The following is a 12,535-nucleotide window of genomic DNA, read 5'->3' as shown; positions in this document are numbered from 1 at the left end:
CTGATCTTTGGGTATCTAGTGTGGAGGGAGAGGCAAGTCAGAGGATCTCCTTGTGGGTCTGCTCCTAGGCCTGACCAAGTTGACCATTAACAAGTCCAGGTAGCGGGCTATGGAAAGGGTTGTTATGGCTAAATGTCTGCCCCTCTTCTGCAGTTATTGACACTAGCAAGCCACTCAATTCAAGAACAAATAATGAATGCTGGCTTTGCTTGTGATGCCACATCCTCAAAGAATAAAAAAATCTATGCCACTGATTATATAACTGTTAAAATTAACTGAACTATTTATCAATAGTAGGAAAATCAAAATGATTAAAGGGGAAAATAAAGAAACATCTGGTGGGGGAAGGAAACTGAAGCAGTATGATTGAGCTTGAAGTGAAGAGCATTAGACCAAGGCAAATTTCACTAAGAGGAAGAGATTGCTGAGCTCAGCACCACTGTAGGCTTGGACTGTATTTGCTTCAATGCAGGTAGACAGATGAACTTATGAGCCTAGATTAATGCATGGAATTATGATGCTGTTGCTATCACAGCGACATAGCTGATGTTGATGTTAGATGAGACAGAGGAGAAAGTAAGAGGTGGGGGAGTTGCATTACTGGTTAGGGAGGACACCCTGGACATATCATGCAGCCAGGTATTATGAGTAGAGCTCAAGAATAACAGGGGTGTAATCAAAATGCTAGATCATACTTTAGACCTACCAGCAAGAGATAGAAGAAAAAGTCACATTCTGAAAAGATGTGAAAAATAGCAGTTGTTGTAGTGGGTGGCTTGGACTCTTAGTGCTGGCGGTTTGGATGGGGAGCAATTTGTTAGGTGTCCAGGAAGGTTTTTTTTAAACAGTATGTGGATAGCCCAACAAGGGCGGAGGCCATACTGGACCTGGTATTCGGAATGAGCCTGGCCAGGTATTCAAAGTTTCAGTAGGTGAGCACCTTGGGAATAGGGACCATAATTCTGTAAGTTTCTGGATACTTACAGATAAGGACCAGTGGACCTCAGATGAAGGTGTTAAATTGGGGGATGGCAAACTAACACAATTAGGCTAGAATTGAAGAATGCAGATTGGGAGCAGCTATTGAAGGTAAATCCACATCTGACGTAGGAATATTATAAAGACCAGTTGATCAGAGTGCAGGACATTTACTTCTGAAAAAGGAAAGGAATTCAAGAACTCTGGATGACAGGAAATTATCAGAATCAAAAAGAAGCATACTTAAGCTCTAAGCAACCAAAAATTGACAAAGGCCTTGAAGAATATAGAGAAAGTAGGAAGGAGCTCAAACAAGGAGTTACAAAGGCTAAAAGGGGTTACTAAACATCCTTGGCCAGCAGGGTTAAGGAGAATCCCAAGATATTTCCTCCATATTAGGTGGCAGAGGAATAGCTAGGGAAAGAGATAAGGATAAAGGAGAGAGACTATTTTAGGAGCCAGAAGAAATGGGTGAGATCCTTAATGCGTCAAAGTGTAGTGTTGGAAAAGCCCAGCCTGTCAAGCAGCATCTGAGGAGCAGGAGAGTTGAGATTTCGAGCATGAGCAGCTTTCTGATCTTCAGAATCTACAGTGTTCACTTTCTCCTAGGACATCCTCAATGAGTACTTAATGTTGGTATTCACTGAGGAGAGGGACATGAGGGATGTTGAGATTAGGGAAAAGTATGTGAATACTCTTGGGCAGGTCAACGTAATGAAGGAAGAAGCGTTGGATGTCTTAAAATTTATTAAGGTTGACAAATCACCAGGAGCAGACGGGATCTATCCCAGGATACTGTGGGAAGCGAGTGAGGAAATACCAGGGGCTTTAACTGATTTCTTTGTGTCCTCTTTGGCCTCAAACAAGGACTGGAGAAAGGCCAATGTTGTTCCTTTGTTTAAGAATATAAACTGATAATCCAGGTTACTACAAGCCAATGAGCCTGACATCAGTGGTGGGGGTGCTTTTGGAGAAGACAAGATTACATCATATTTGGAAGCGAATTGACTTGTTAGTGACACGCAGCATGGTTTTTATGGGAAGGGTCATGTCTCACCAATGTGATTGAGTTTTTTTGAGGTGCAAGAATGATTGAAGGAAGGGCAGTGGACGTTGTCTACATATACTTGAATAAGGCATTTGATAAGATAGGTAGGTACAAAAGGTAGAATCTCATGGGATTCAGGGTAAGCTGGATAGGTGGATACAAGTGTTCAGTCATAGAAGACAGATTAGTTGTGGAACGGTGCTATCTGGAATGGTGGTGTTCAGTAACTAGTGGTGTTCTGCAAGGATCACCTTTGTTATGTTTGTAAATGATCTGGAGGAAAGTGCAGGTGGTCTGATTAGAAAGTTTGCAGATGATACCAAAATTGATGGAATTGCAGATAATAAAAAGAAGAGGTTGGACAATCTTGGATTGTTTTCACTGGAAAGATGGAGGTTGAGCAGTGCCCTGACAAGTGGTAACAAAATTGAGAGTTTTGGATAGGACGGATAGTCAGATCTTTTTTTCCTGGGTGGAAAGGTCAACTGCAAGAGCACACAGGTTCAAGGTGAGAGGGGGAAAAGTTTAATGGAGAAGTGCAGGGAAAGATTTCTCAGAGGATGGTGGGTGCCTGGAAAAAAAGTCAGTGGAGGTGGTGGAAGCAGGCATTTTAGCAACATTTAAGGCATATCTTGACAGACACATGAACTGGAGGAGAACAGGTGGATAGGAACAGTATACAGACAGTAAGTAGCTAGTTTAAATAAGGATTAGGAATCGGCACAGGCTTGGTGGGACGAAGGGTTTGCTTCTGTGCTTTTTGTATTATATCTAGAAACCAAAGATATAAGGAGTCTTAAAGAATTTTGAAAGGGAAAAAACTTGTGTATCCAACTTCAATGAAATTTTTGAAGAAGTATCAGCGGATAATTTATTATATTGTGATATATCTATACTTTCAGATAGCACAAAACTTGAGTCAGTAAAGGCAGACTACACCAAAATACAATTAGACATTAATAAACCTGTAGATTGGAACTATAATTGACAAATGGATTTTAATGTAAGCAGGTGTGAGTTATTACATTTTGGTAAGAAAATAGTGATTAGAAAATCAGAATCTAAATAGATTACAAATACATCTGCCACAGATAAAAGCCATAATTAAAGCAGCCTGAGGCCTATTACAGAGATAGAATTGAAGACAAAGGAGGAATTTGGCTAAATTTCTATCAAATCTTGGTTAGATCATATTGCATTCTCCATATATCCTTTTTTATAATATGATGGACAGTATGTTCAAAGAAGATTTTGAAGGATGACACCAGAACTGAGAAGTATGACTGGGGGAAGCAAACTGGTAAAGTAGTTGTCCTTTTGAAAACAATGCTGAAGTCTAACTGTGGTCTTTAAAACTGAGAATTGTTTTGCTGGAGTAAGCAGAGAATGCTGTGACTTGGAGGCTAATATAACTGAGCGCAGGCAGAACGAGGAACCAGCTATCATAATGCTTCTATTTATTTAGTGACTTTTATATAATCCTGGGAATGAAGGGATGTTGAGTGTGCACTCATTACAGTTTAGAAGAACCAAAGGCTACCTTATTGAAAGATACAAGACTTTTAAAACCTGACAGGTTAGATGTGGCATAATTACTTCTCCTTGTGTGTGTCTGGGACCAGAGAGTATAATTTCAGAATTATGGGTCACCCATTTAAGAAACAGGAGGAAGAATTTATTCTGAGGACAGTGAATCTATGGATTTTCTTTAAACCACAGAAGGGTGTAGAGATTGAGTAATGAAGTATTTTCAAAGGCTGAGATAAACATTTTTTTAAACAGAAAGGGAATCAGATCCTGGGCAAAAGCCAAGAAAATGGAGTTGAGGATTACCAGATCAGTTGTGATCTCATTGAATAGCCGAGCAAACTTGATAGGCTGAGTGGCCTACATCTTCTGATTTTATCCCAAAATCAATGCAAAACTAAACATGGTATCAATACCACATATGTTATTAGTACAGATGACCCAAAAAAAACATGATCAATAAGAAGGTTTAAGCAATGTCTTTAAAGAGGGATAATGAGGTACAGGCATGGGAAGGTTCGGAAAAGACAATAGACAAGATCTTTTCCCTGGGGTTGGGGAGTTCAGAACTAGAGGGTATAGGTTTAGAGTGAAAGGAGGAAGATTTAAAAAGGGGCAACTTTTTCACATGTATGGAATGAGCTGCCAGAGGAAGTTGTGGAGGCTAGTACAATTACAATATTTAAAAGGCATCTGGATGGGTATATGAATGAGAAGGGTTTAGCGGGATATAGGCCAAGTGCTGGCGAAAGGGACTAGATTAATTTACAAAGAACAAAGAAAATCTACAGCCCAGGAGCAGGCCCTTCGGCTCTCCAAGCCTGAGCCGATCCAGATGTACTATCTAAACCTAAGCATTTGTATCCCTCTGCTCCCCACCTACTCACGCATCTGTCCAGACGCATCTTAACTGAATCTACCGTACCTGCCTCTACCACCTTTACTGGCAACGCGTTCCAAATGCCCACCACCCACTGTGTAAAGTACTTCCCGTGTGTATCCCCCTTAAATGGTCCACCTCTCACCTTGAAAGCATTACCTTTCGTTATTGAATCCTTCACCCTGGGAAAAAGCTTGTCTCTATCCACCCTGTCTATACCCTTCATGATTTTCAATCTCCTTTTTTCTAGTGAAAAAAAACTAACCTACTCAACCTCTCTTCATAGCTAGCACCTTCCATACCAGGCAACATCCTCGTAAACCTTCTTTGCACCCTCTCCAAAGAGTCCACATGCTTTTGGTAACGTGGCGACTAGAACTATACACAGTATTCTAAACGTGTCCGAACCAATGTCTTGTACAATGTTAACATGACTTGCTAGCTCTTATACTCAATATCCCGTCCAGTGAAGGCAAGCATACTATATGCCTTCTTGACCACTCTATCCACCTGTGCAGCAACCTTCAGAGTACAATGGACCTGCACTCCCAGATCTCTCTGCCCATCAATTTTCCTCAAGGCTCCTTCATTCATTGTATAATTTGCTCTATAATTAGACTTGCCTAAATGCATCACCTCACATTTGTCTGGATTGAAAGCCATCTGCCACTTTTCCGTCCAACTCTCCAGCCTATCTATATCCTCCTGTATTCTCTGACAGTCCCTTATGCTTTCTGCTACTCCACCAATCTTTGTGTCATCTGCAAACTTGCTGATCATACCAACAGTGCCCTCTTCTAGATCATTTATGTATATTACAAACAACAGTGGCCCCAATACTGACCCCTGTGGAACACCACTGGTCACCTTTCTCCATTTCGAGAAACTCCTTTCAACTACTACTCTCTGTCTCCTGTTGCTCAATCAGTTCTTTAACTACCTAGCTAGAACACCCTGCACACCACGTGACTTCACTTTCTCCATTAGTCTACGATGGGGAACCTTATCAAACACCTTACTAAAGTCCATGTATATGACATCAACAGCCCTTCCTTCATCTAACAACTTGGTCACTTCCTCGAAGAACTCTATTAAGTTGGTAAGGCACAATCGCCCCCACACAAAACCGATCTATTTATATTTAGAAAAGAATGAGCTTATCTCTCAGTACCCGCTCCAGCAACTTCTCCACAGACGTCAGGCTCACTGGTCTGTAGGATATCTATTAGACATGGATGAGTTGGACCGAAGGGTCTGTTTCTGTGCTGTACATCTCTATGACTATAACTACACAGCTGAAGTTACAGTCACCAATGACAGAGCAAATAAAATTGGAAATGCTTCAAAAGGGCAAAATTAGCTGACACTTACGGTTGAAGGACTTTAAAATACAGACCTGAGAATCATAATATATCAGAACCAGAGTGATTAGGTTGAATGGGGTTTGGTGTGTGTGCAGGTTTTTGTGCAGGCTAGAAAGTAGGAAGGCAGCCAGGACTGGGTTGGAACGGTTAAATCTAGATGTGACAAAAGCATTGGCAAGGCTTTCCACAGCAAATTATCTGAAGGATAGGCAGAGTTGGATGAAATGACAGAAGTCGAAATTGGCAGTCTTAAAGGTGTCAAGAATATGTAATCAGAGGCTCACCTTCATGTTAAAGATAGAACATAGTTCAGTACAGGCCATTCAGTCCACGATATTGTGCCAAGCATTTATCTTAATCTAAGATCAACCTAACCTGCACACCCCTCAATTTACTGCCATCCATGTGCTTGTCCAGCAGTCGCTTAAACGACCCTAATGTCTCTGACTCTACTGCCACCACTGGGAGTGCATTCCACGCACCCACCACTCTCTGCGTAAAGAACCCACCTCTGACTTCTCCCCTATATCTTCCTCCAGTCGCCTTAAAATCCTCGTGACAGCCATTTCTGCCCTAGGTAAAAGTGTCTGGCTATCTACTCTATCTATGCCTCTCATTACCTTGTACACCTCTATCAAGTTACCTCTCTTTGTCCTTCTCTCCAGTGAAAAGCACTAGCTCACTCAACCTCTCTTCATAAGACAAGCTCTTCAATCCTGGTCAATCTCCTGTGCACTCTCTCTAAAGCATCTACATCCTTCCTATAATGAGGCAACCAGAACGGGACACAAGATTCCAAATATGGTCTAAACAGGGTTTTGTAGAGCTGCAGCAAAACTTCACGGCTCTTAAACTCAATCCCCTGTTAATGAAAGCCAAAACACAATACGCCTTAACAACCTAATCAACATTGAGGGATCTATGTACGTGGATCCCCAAGATCCTGCGGTTCCACCACACTGTCAAGAATCCTGTCTTTAATCCTGTACTCAGAATTCAAATTTGACCTTTCAAAATGAATCACTTCACATTTATCCAGGTTGAACTCCAACTGCCACTTCTCAGCCCAGCTCTGCATCCTGTCAATGTCTTGTAGCCTGCAACACCACAGACTGTGTGTCATCGGCAAACTTACTAACCTATCCTTCCACTTCCTCATCCAAGTCATTTATGAAAAATACAGAGGCCCAAGAACATATCCCTGCGAGACATCACTGGTCACTAACCTCCAGGCGGAATACTTTCCATTCACTACCACTCACTATCTTCCTTCAGCCAGCCAATTCTGTATCCAGACAGCCAAATTTCTCTGTATCCCACACCTCCTAACTTTCTGAATTAGCCTACCAAAGGGAACCTTATCAAGTGCCTTACTGAAATCCATATACACCACATCCACTGCTCGAACTTCATCAAGTTGCCTTGTCACATTCTTGAAGAACTCAATGTGGCTTGTGAGGCATGACCTGCCCCTCACAAAGCCATGCTGGCTATCTTTAATCAAACTACATTTTTACAAACAGTCATAAATCCTATCCCTCAGGATCCTTTCCAGTACCTTGCTTACCACATACACAAGACTGACTGCTCTGTAATTCTCAGGGATTTCCGTTTCTTGAACAGAGGAACAACATTCGGCTCCCTCCAATCAGCCAGTACTACTCCCATGGAGAGTGAGGATGCAAAGAGGCGCAGCAATCTCATCCTCACTTCCCGTAGTAACCTTGGAGCGTCTTGTCCGGTCCTGGGAACTTATCTATATTCATGCATCCCACAATTTCCAGCACATCTACTTTCTTAATATCAATATATTCAAGCCTATTAACCTGGTCCACAGTGCTCTCTCTCGTAAATATTGAAGCAAAAAACTCATTTGGGGCCTCCCCGACCTCTTCAGACTCAAGGCACAAGATGACGTCAAGGCTGTGGACAGTCTGGTCAGTCTCAGATCTTTGCCAGGATGTTGTGTGGAACTGGTTGCTGATGAATGGAATTTTTGGCAGGAAGTGAAGACAAAAGCTTCTGCAGTCCCAATATTTAGTTGAAGGAAATTTATGCTCATATAGCACTGGATGCTGGTCATGCAAACAAACAACTCCAAACAGTGGAAGAGGCCAAAAGACATACTCTGGATGTCTTCAAAGTACAGGTGGAAACTGGTACTGTGTTTTCAGATTATGTCATTTTGGGACACCATGAAGATAAGAAATAGGAAAGGACTAAAGTCAGATCCTTGAGGGACACCTCAAGGATAAGAAGCAATGTGGATGATTTTCTGGCTCCAACAGGATATATAATAATAGAACCAATAAAAGTGTTAAACATGCTTATAAGGGGAGGTTTGGTAGACATACGTGGCAGAAGGGAATAAAAGATTATGCTGACAAATCTTTCAGAGAAGGAAATGAGGTGTTGCGAGTAGACCGTCTTGGCCATACTAAAAGGTTATGAAGCACACTAAGGGGAGGCAATAGCCTAGTAGTATTACTGCTGGACTGTTAATCCAGAGAGTCAGGTAAAGTTCTGGTGGACCAGGGTTCAAATGCCACCACAGCAGATAGGGGAATTTGAATTCAATTAAAATGTGGGATTAAGATTCTAACTATGACCATGAAACCATTGTCAGGAAAAACTCATCTGGTTCACTAATGTCCTTTAGGACAGAAAAATTCCATCCTTACCTGGTCTGGCCTATATGTCACGCCAGACCAAAGCAATGTAGTTGAATCTTAATCGCAAACTGGACAATTAGGGATGGAAATAAATGCAGGCCTAGCCAGTGACACTCACATTCAGTGTATAAATAAAAAAAAGTAGAAACTAATCAATGTAACCCAAAGTCAGAACATGGCATTGGGATGCAATTGCTCCAAGAAACTACGAACAATCAGAAATGACTTATTTTGTGTGCTTACTAAACATTGGACCAGTTGGATACTGGTCTATAAATAATTAAAATAAACATTTAATATTTGCTGCATATTTAATTTTGCACATTACTTAGTTTGAAAACAACATCCAAATCCATTTTTCATGTTCGTAATGAGTCATTTTCAAATCTGTTGACTATGAATTGCAGGACAAGATAATTCATGTTTTGTATTTTGTTATTTGAGATATTCCTGAGCAAAATTGTTGGTGTCAGCAATTCCATGATGCTCACCTGACTTTTTGGAAGCTTGGGTGACACCATTTTGCCTTTCTTCTTCAGGATTGCACCCAGGAAGTTCCTTCAGATCACTTCCTGTGAGGACAGGAAGTTGTGTTACAGCCATATTTTATTGCCCTTTTTAACATTGAGCACTTATTTCACTCACAAAGTTAATTTACTATTAAATTATCAACTACTATTGGTGGGGGAGGGGGTTGCCATTTCCCATACAGCAAGCAATGCAAAGGAACTTTCCAGGGCAAAGCTCAAAGAGAGAGGGCATAATGGTTTACCATGTGCAACACAATCCACAGCTCTGCTCTTGGGACAACTTATGAAAGTTATGTACGAATGTGCTTCCATCTAAATAGTCTGTGAAATAAATAACTTGGGTAGCTAATGCTAAGGGATTAAGATATAATAAAATAACTAGCGAGTTTTGAAAAGATTTGTAGCTCAGGTTGAGGTTCTGTATGTCAGTTTGCTCGCTGGGCTGAAAGATTCTGTTTCAGATGTTTTGTCACCATAGCAGGCAATATCATCAGTGAGCCTCTGGCGAAGTGCTGGTGTTACGTCCCACTTTCTATTTATGTGGTTAAGTTTTTTGGAGTATTTGGTGATGTCATTTCCAGTCGTTTTTCTCAGAGGGTGGTAGATGGGGTCCAAATCGATGTGTTTGTTGATGGCATTCCAACTGGACTCTATGCTTCTAGGAATTCTTGTGCGTGTCTGTTTGGCTTCTCCGAGGATGGATACGTTGTCCCAGTTACAATGGTGTCTTTCCTAATCTGTATGTAAGGATACTAGTGATAGTGGATCATGTCTTTTTGTGGCAAGTTGATGTTCATATATTTTGTAAATGGTGTTTGTTTTGCTTGTTGTCTGTATAGAGTCTTTTAAGTTCATTAAATGCTGTTTAAGTATGTTGGTAAGTTTGCGGGCTACGAAGAGGTCTGAGTAGTCTGGGAGTCATTTTAGTGATGTCTTTGACATAGGGTAAAGTGGCTAGGGTTTCTGGGTGCATTTTGTCTGCTTGTTTGGGTTTGCTGCTGAGAAAATCAATGGACTGCATTTATAGGGTACCCATTCTCTTATAGGTGATTTTCTTCTGCTCTTCGTAGTTCCTTGGTGCTGCAGTATGTGGTGCCTCATAGAAATAATGTCCTAATGCAGTTTTGTTGTGGATGTTGGGATGACTGCTTGTGTAGTTAAGTATTTGATCTGTATGTGTTGTTTTCCTGTAAACGCTGGTGTGAAGTTCCCCATTGACCGCTTGCACTACTGTGACACCTAGGAATAGCAGTTTGTTGTTATTTTCTTCCTCTTTTGTGAATTTTATGCCAGTAAGAATATTATAAATGGTCTTGAAGGTTTCTTCTAGTTTGTTTCGTTTAGTGATGTCAAAGGTGTCATTACGTAGCCGACCAAAAATTTGGTTGGATAATTGGGAGAGCTGTTTGTTCGAGTGTCTGTATTACTGCTTCTGCGAGGAATCCTAATATTGGTGATCCTTAGGTGTTAACTTGCATGTCTTGTTTTGTTATTGAAGGTGAAGTGGGTGGTGAGGCATAGGTCCACAAGTTTAACGATATTGTCTTTGCTGATGAGGTTGGCAGTGACTGCGTTTGTATCTTTGGTTCTTCTAATAGTGTAATCAGTGCTTCTTTGGCCAGGCTGATGTTCATGTCTTTGATGTTCAGGAATTCTTGGGTGGAGCGAATGGAGTGGCGTGAATCCTCTACTAAGTGTTTTAGTCTGTTGTGGCGTTCCTTAGCTAGTCTGTACATTGTTGTTTCAGGTAGTGAGACTATGGTTTTGAGAGGGGTTTCTGGTTTATGAATCTTGGGTAGTCCATAGAATTGTGGTGTGTTGGGTCCATCTGGTTTCATTTTTTGGAAGTTTGTTTTGTTTAACTCTCCTGACTTCTTAAGTTCTGTGAGTAAGGCTGTGATTCGGTTCTCTGGTTGTGGGGTCAGGTCTATCACCACCTGTTGGTAAATGTCGGTATCTGCAAGCAACGTTTTCACTTTCTCGTAGTAGTCTGATGTGTATAAAATGACTGCCAAGCGTCCTTTGTCTGCAGGTAGGATTACGATGTCTTTGTCTTTTTTTTTGAGTCCTCCTAGTGCTTTCCTCTTTTGTGTATTAAGTGCGTTTCCTTCCTTTTTCCTGCTTACCATTGGTGCAGCTGTCTGTCTGATGGTTTGTTGGGTTTCCTCTGTGAGTTCATTGTCCTTCAGTGTCGCTTCTAATGCTACTAAGAAATCCTTTTTGTTAGTGTCTCTGAAGTTGTAATATAATGCTCTTATTAGGACAACTTTTTCAGTGTCTGTTCGGGGTTCGTCTGATAAGTTTTTTTTAAATCCAGGCCTCTGTGTTGTTCTTTTGTCTGAGTTTGTCTAGTTTTTTATGCAGGTCTAGTTTTTTCATTTTCTGTGTTTGCTGCTGTCTAATGCCTCTAGCTCATTGTACTGCGTCTGTCCATTCATGGTCTGTCATGTTAGTGAGTAAAGTTTTTTGGTGCGAAACGTCACGGTTGCATTTACTGAGTCAGTTGTGGGCATCGTTAATAGTGTCTATAAGCATTCTACGGCCAGTTTGTTCTGCTATTCTTTTGGCTAGTGGGGTGTTAAGGAAGGTTTTTATTTGTAAACCGACGCCATCCGACAGAGTGCCACCTGCGAACAGCTGTATTTTCTGCACGAATGCCAAAGGAAACACGTCCTACCTAAATGTCTTAAATACAGACCTCACCTTAACACCCCACTAGCCAAAAGAATAGCAGAACAAAACAGCCGTAGAATGCTTAGAGAAATAATTAACAATGCCCACAACTGACTCTATAAATACAACCAAAAAATTTCACACCAAAAACTTTACTCACTAACGCGTCAGAATATGAATGGACAGACACAATACAACGTGCCAGAGGCATTAGATAGCAGCAAACCACAAAAAACGAAAAGACTAGGCCTGCAGAAAACACTAGACAAATTCAGACAAAAGAACAACACAGACAACACAGAAGCCTGGATTAAAAAACTTATTAGGCGGATCCCGAACAGATACTGAAAAAGCCATCCTTGTAAGAGCATTAAATTACAACTTCAGAGACACTAACAAAAAGGATTTCTTAGTAGCATTAGAAGCGACACAGAAGGACAACGAACACACAGAAGAAACCCAGCAAACCATTAGACAGACAGTTGCACCAATAGTAAGCAGGAAAAAGGAAGGAAACACACTTAATACACAAGAGAGGAAAGCACTAGGAAGCCCCAAAAAAAGACAAAAACATTGTAATCCTACCAGTAGACAAAGGACGCTTGGCAGTCATTTTATACACATCAGACTACTACGAGAAAGTGAACACATTGCTTGTAGATACCGGCACTTACCAACAGGTGGTGATAGACCTGACTCCACAACCAGAGAACCAAATCACAGCCTTACTCACCAGATCTTAAGAAATCAGGAGAGTTAAACAAAACAAACTTCCAAAAAATGAAACCAGATGGATCCAACACACGACAATTCTATGGACTGCCCCAAAATTCACAAACCAGAAACCCACCCCCCCTCAGAAC

General features: G+C 41.1%; 1 protein-coding gene across 6 annotated transcripts in view; it reads right to left on the bottom strand.

Moving 5' to 3' along the window:
* ryk (receptor like tyrosine kinase) overlaps positions 1–12,535 on the bottom strand; it is a 296,128-nt gene that overhangs the window by 158,579 nt on the left and 125,014 nt on the right. For 5 of the 6 annotated variants that reach the window (XM_087993913.1, XM_087993912.1, XM_043701685.2 and 2 more), the window contains one exon: positions 8,961–9,041. The exons of the other annotated variant lie outside the window; for it this stretch is intronic. In XM_087993913.1, the coding sequence (XP_087850039.1) occupies positions 8,961–9,041 (81 nt within the window). The remainder of the gene's footprint in view (positions 1–8,960; positions 9,042–12,535) is intronic. 6 annotated transcript variants of the gene reach the window in all.

Source organism: Chiloscyllium plagiosum, unplaced genomic scaffold (genome assembly GCF_037043375.1).
Source record: "Chiloscyllium plagiosum isolate Xiang-an unplaced genomic scaffold, Cpla_swu_hap1 HiC_scaffold_13, whole genome shotgun sequence".
Lineage (NCBI taxonomy): Eukaryota > Metazoa > Chordata > Chondrichthyes > Orectolobiformes > Hemiscylliidae > Chiloscyllium > Chiloscyllium plagiosum.
The sequence above is the reverse complement of the archived record's forward strand: the minus strand, read 5'-3'. Positions and strand labels throughout refer to the sequence as shown.